This window comes from Leptonotus elevatus, chromosome 8 (genome assembly GCF_054856555.1).
Source record: "Leptonotus elevatus isolate MCC_2025b chromosome 8, RoL_Lele_1.0, whole genome shotgun sequence".
In the NCBI taxonomy this organism is placed as follows: domain Eukaryota; kingdom Metazoa; phylum Chordata; class Actinopteri; order Syngnathiformes; family Syngnathidae; genus Leptonotus; species Leptonotus elevatus.
In genome coordinates this window covers 11,116,884-11,123,088 of record NC_141246.1, presented here as the reverse complement: position 1 = coordinate 11,123,088, position 6,205 = coordinate 11,116,884, and the positions used below count along the sequence as shown (strand labels likewise).

General features: G+C 41.2%; 1 protein-coding gene across 3 annotated transcripts in view; it reads right to left on the bottom strand.

The window, feature by feature from the left end:
* Nucleotides 1-1,361: 1,361 nt before the first annotated feature.
* The window catches only part of kdm4c (lysine (K)-specific demethylase 4C), a 31,289-nt gene continuing 26,445 nt past the window's right edge, over nt 1,362-6,205 (bottom strand). For 2 of the 3 annotated variants that reach the window (XM_086082400.1, XM_086082403.1), the window contains 3 exons: nt 4,950-5,069; nt 4,318-4,410; nt 1,362-2,354 (listed from right to left, as the gene is read on the bottom strand). In XM_086082400.1, coding sequence (XP_085938526.1) covers nt 2,214-2,354; nt 4,318-4,410; nt 4,950-5,069 — 354 coding nt within the window. In that variant the 3' untranslated portion in view covers nt 1,362-2,213. The remainder of the gene's footprint in view (nt 2,355-4,317; nt 4,411-4,949; nt 5,070-6,205) is intronic. The other variant, XM_086082401.1, reaches the window with a different exon arrangement.

Below are 6,205 nucleotides of genomic sequence, written 5' to 3'. Positions count from 1 at the left end.
GAACACAGGTTCGTTGTGCTTTCTGCCATCTAGTGGAAAAGCACTTAAATTGTTATTCTTGTCACTCTACGCCACTGGCATAGTTATTTATGTATTTTAACCCTTCTATGTTCGTTTCTTTCAGCCTAAACCAAATATGCTCGAGAGTCAAGTTTCAAAATTGTTTGAGTATTGGAGCACACCAGATATATAAATCTATGAATTGTAGAATGTATTTGCAAAAACAAACAAAATGGCCTCTAAATGAGGCATTTTACCCCCCGCGTTTAACCCTCGTCACTGCTGCTTCAATGTAGGCTATACACCACAAACATTCAAACATGCTTTAAATTACGAAGAACAGAACAAGTCAACCGTTCGAAAAATTATTGACAATATGTTCTAAGCAGCCCCGCTAGACTAAATATGGTATTCTGGTTAATATTGCGTTAGTGGAATACGAGTTAAACAGCAAAATCGAGCCGTTTTTATTATCAGAAGGCAGCCATTTTGCCACTTGCTGTCGAGTGAAAATGACATGACAGTTGATCAGGTAACAACCAATCACAGATCAGCTTCAGAAAACAAGTGAGCTGGGATTGGTCGATGCCTGAGCCCTGAGCAACTGTGATGTCATCTTCAGGAGACAGCAAGTGGCAAAATGGCCACCCCGTTGAGATGGATCAAAAACTGCTGGATTTTGCTTCATAACTCATATTCTACAAATGTAATATTAATCAGAATGTCATATTTATTCTAGTGAGGTCACATATAACATTGTCAAGAAATGTTTGAAGGTTTTAAAATAATTTCTTCACATTGTAGAGTTTTAAATTACGGTCAATCTAACCCACATCATAACAGGCTACTGTATTAACCAATTGTTGAAAGACAATTCTGTGAGTGCAACAAATGTAAATATTATTGCAAGGATCGTGACATTACAAATGCTCGGCAGGTCGGGTTAATGAACGGAATGTGTATTTTGTGCCAGCCAGGTATGATCCCCAATTGACCCACTAACTGTTCTTTTTATTTTCTCTGCAAATGTGAAGGGCAATATCCCGCTTCACTGGGTTCTGTGTAAAAGGCAAAGGTGAATAAATAATCGTCTGTTAAGGCTCTGGTGAGATTACCTTGAGGGATGTCAGCATCAAAAGAGGCTGTACTGTGATTAGCTGGCTTTTCAATCACTTCATGCGGTCTCACTAATGGATCGCGATGTCACTGAAAGTCAATGACTGTAGTATGATGTGCATATCTAACTGACCCAACATTGTCACTGAATGTGTGGATTTACATAAATGGGATTATTGGGCAAGTGATCAAGAAAGTAAACCCGGTGTCCAGTCCAAGAAAAGAAAAAAAAAGGCACATTTATTGTCAATTAAAAAAAACATTTTATTTTGCCTTCCTTACAGCAGTTAGCAATAGTTCAACTATAGCAAGCACAAAAATAAATACAAATTTAAATAATTTCAACAGTAAATTTCATTCAACAGAGTAGCATTTCACGTAAAATCAGGCGCACACGGCCATGGCTCCCCGTCTGTCAAAAACAATCACTATGTTTTGCAAAATTCTTAATCTCGATGTGCACGTATTTCTGTCAAGGTCAAATCAGAACGGACTCATTAAAAAATATTGACGTGACAAACAATAAGAGCAGAGAGAAAGCCATGGTGGCGCAGCTAAGCGACAGTGTTAAACATGCGAGGGAAGACGGTGACACACGAGGGAAACACTACAAGCAAGGTGCGGAACTGTTCAAAAACCAAAATTTAGAAATAACAGACCTCCAAAAACCTACCATGGGCAAGCTGTTTAGGAAAACCACTTTACATTTCTTATGTAAAAAGAAAAACTTGTGACAAATGTCAAGTCACAGTTTGCCGCTTCTTTTTTTCTCCCTGACGGATGTGAAAGCACATGGAGGCAACTGAGGAGACGACGTACTCGAGTAACCTCGTCCTTAAAAGTCCAGCAGGCCAATCGCAACGCTCCTCCAACAATCCATGTAGAATTTACCAATGCATTTGAAGCATCTCTTTCTGTCCACTTTGCTGGTCACAAGGAAATCTGGGAAATAGTTTACAGTCCCAAAAATATAATCTCAAGCACGCACGCACGCACACTCACACGCACACACACAAACCTATGCATCGATGGTGACCTCAGTGCATTAATTTGTCTCTGTCAGCCACTCATGACTTTTCTTTCCCTTTGTGTTGCTCCTACGTGCTCTTGGCAGTGGCACGGAGGTCCGGCAGGGCCACGTAGTCCTTCTGGAAGCGGGAATTGGGAGTTCGCTGCCGTTTCCTCTCCCCTTGCGTGGTGAAGAAGGCGTCCTGGAAACGCATGCTCGAGGCTGTGGACTGGGAATGGCGGATATGGAAGGGAAGCTTTAATTAACCTGTCATGTTTTCAAACAAAAAAATACAGCGGAACCCTCTGAGGTCAAGCCGTTTTGTTCCAGGGCAATAACCCATTTTCCCTAACAGAAATAACATTTCAGTAATTACATCTTCTAATAAAAGGAAACAAAAAAATTATAATTTTTATCTGTTGTGTGGGTCAATTTGACTCAAATTTTAGGTTAATTTGCACGTTGTCTCAAATGCCGCTTTTACATCGCAGATATGTCAAGATGACAGAGACGACATCCTCATATTTTGCTAATTCAACATTCGCAGCGTTCTGCAATGTTAAGTGGGATAGGGGCTTTACCAGACAGGCACCCATTGCTAATGCTAACAGCTAGCCACTAGCATCTGAGATTTGTGCCGTACCTTACAATGACATTGTAATTAAATAGCGGTTTCTTAGGGTCCTAAATTAGCGATTGAATACGAGTTTGGGATAGCGTTGTCTTGGTTGTGTTGGTCGCAAATATGTCATGTCAATTAAAACTACGAAAAAGAAACCTGAAACGTCTAAAAGGTAAGTCACACTAGCCATCAGGCCGCGACGCGGGCCAACTTGAAAGTAAAAGTCTACTAAGGCTATTTGTATTACCGTCAATGTATTTGATAAACTTTATTGACTTATTATTATTATTTATTTATTTTAAGCAAGCCTTAGCATTTTACGTTGAGTATGTTTCCAGCTTCCTTGACGTGTCTGAATGACATCAGGACAAAAAAGAAATCCTGTATCATTAATTTGAAGACTAATTTCACCCCAAAATGCTCCCATACATGCGACTTACATGAGCCACAAGGGATCCACAAGGGCTTTCAACTTCCTCTGCTGCTGCTATTATAGTGAATGTGGACCGTGGATGTTGCTTTCGTGTGAATGCGCACTTTGTTTTGTTTTGTTTTTTTCCCCCCACCAACCAATACGCGGACCGTGCGCGATTCAAACCATGGGGCCTATCCAAACCAATCACAGATCAATGATGATCCATTGCACTAATATTAAATATAGTTCCATTTGGAACTGTACCACTAAAACTTTGTACAGTGGTACCTCGGAGTTTGAACATAATTCGTTCCTGCGAAGTGTTCAAAGTCCAAATTGTTCAACCTCCGAAACATTTTTTCTCATAGGAATTAATATAAATGCAATTAATCCGTTCCCAAGCACCAAAAACAGAAAATTCCTTTCTTAATTTCCATTTATGTTTTTTATATTTACCTCCTGTACAGTATTTAAACAATAAAAAATACCTTACCTTTTTTGTTGCGGTATGATGGCATCAGGTGATGATAAATGCTATGTTAAAGCTTGCTTTAGTTCAGTGCTGAGTTTGTGTATTTTACATTGTGCATATTGTTAAACTACTAAGCGGTCCTTGCGCAAGTTGTTTAACGTCAGGCGCGTTGTTGAACAGCTAAGGGGGGTCCTCGTGCCAGTATTTACAGAAGTAGTCACGGTAGTTACAACTGCGCGATAATCTCCTTCCTAATTCCACTGTGGTTCGTAGCACTGTATGTTTTTCTTTGCTGCCACTGGCACTGTTGTCTTTCTTTGGCCGAAGAAAATTATCGTGGAAAAATCAAAATACACTCGCAAGTATGGAGCACCTCCGTGATTATTCACGCTCTGACTGCAAATGAGCAACGAATCGTCTCAACTACCGCAACGTGAGCATTCGGCTTCGCCTGGCTTCACTCGTTTACCCGTTTTCAAGGTGCGTTCGGCTTAGCTTGCTTTGCTTGGGTGTTCAAACTCCGAAAATGAGTTCAAACTCTGAGGCATTTTTTACTCCGATTTTTTGGTTGAAGTCTGATTTGTACGAGTTCCGAGACGTTCAAACTCCGAGGTTCCACTGTATTATGTTTGATGCCATAGGTTCCACTGCATTATGTCACACCGTGGAATTGTAATACTTACAAGTCGGCGCTTCACCTTTTTCGGCAGGTCTTCGTCCAATGTATAGACGTCGTCCCGTTTTGCCAGCACCTGAGAGCCGTCCTCAAATTCCACCTGACACACACACACAGATAACACAAGTGGTCATTTAGTGGTCACCAAGTGAGAAGTGAAAAAGAAAAATGTGAAACTATGCGGCGCTGAAAAGAAGTCCTTAAACTAACTTCTTTAAAGGAATCTCAACTTATGCGAGCGAGTGCGTCACGGATGCATTAGCGCATAACTAACGTTTGACGCCCAGCTGGACTAAATAAAGCTCTAAGTGGGGGGCCGCACGACTCGGAGCCTGGTGAATATTTCAGAGAGTTTGAATAATGCACATCGTCACATCCTTCTCATCCTCGGCTTTTCTCTTCCCATCAGCGCTCGCTAGCATCGCGGCGTTCGCGCTTTCATTCCGAGCTTCGGCGTCTGCTGTCTTTTCGCTCACACGGACGTGAACATGCCGACGGAGTCACGATGGCTTTCGGTGTCGAGGGAGTTCTAGTTCGCAGGCGCTCCCTCGACTCCAAGCGTGACACAACTTTCGCATTTGCGGAGGAAGTAAGAGGAGGAAGGTAAGTGTGTTAGTGGGTCACTTGCGCGCGTCATACCTGGCACATATAGGACACGTTGGATCCCAAATATTTGGCACCGTAGAAGAGCCCGTCGGGCCATTTCACTTGAACGGCTTCTCCGACTTCGGGAGGACCCAAGTTGACACAATCTCTGCTCTAAAAGTACAAACACAAGTTAACAGTCAGTACCTGCGAGTGCTTGTAATAATATGCTGGAACATTCTGACTGCACATTTATTCGGTGAGATGTTCTGGGCTAGATGGGAATGAGAATTTGCCACAACTTGTCAATTTTTTCAAGTGGAGTTGAATAACGTTTTAAAGTCACACACAATTTAAGTTAAATCACCTTCCTAAAGGGCCGAGACCTCACAATCCCTAAGAATGGATTTACAGACATTGCGAACGGCTAAGTGCCTAGTTCAGATTTCATGCCAATTTTTGTCTATCTTTATGTACCATCATAGAACATGGAACAGGATAAAAACAAATACAGAAATAACATACAATATGCCTCACTGGCTTATGATATAATTATATTGGGAGGAATGCCTCTATTGTAATGTTCTTTGGAGCAGAAAATTGAAAAGAAGGCCAAAGGAACGTGGACTCTGTGAACAAAGAGGTTGATAAAAGTGCTTGAATTGAAAGTGAGGGTGGTGGTATGCATGGTGAGCAGAGCAAAAATATGGTGGGGAACTTCTTTTGACAATTTGTCACACTTTACAATGTTTAGGGATGTTCAATAACACTTTTTTTTCAGACCAATACCAGTACACAACTCCGATACCCAGCCACTCTATATAACCTATATATACGAAATTAGACAAAATAAAGTGTAAAGTGCAGCCGTGACCGTGAATCACCTTCTCATTACGCCTTTTGCATTCATAGTTTGTTTTACATTGTACATTTTATTAACTGGGTTGGATGTATTTTCACTTAAAGGGGAAGTCAAACTTTAACATTTCTTGAGAATAATATGTTCTATGTGACCCCACTTGTCCAAACATGACATGCTGATTAATATTACATTTGTGGAATATGAGTTATGAAGCAAAATGCAGCCATTTTTATCCATCTCAGGGGGCGGCCATTTTGCCACTTGCTGTCGACTGAAGATGACATCACAGTTGCTGAGGGCTCAGGCAACGACCAATCACAGCTCAACTGTTTTCTGAAGCTGAGCTGTGATTGGTTGTTACCCAAGACCTGAGCAACTGTCATGTAATTTTCATAGCAAGTGACAAAATGGCCGCCTTCTGATACTGCTGATAAAAAGTGCTGAATTT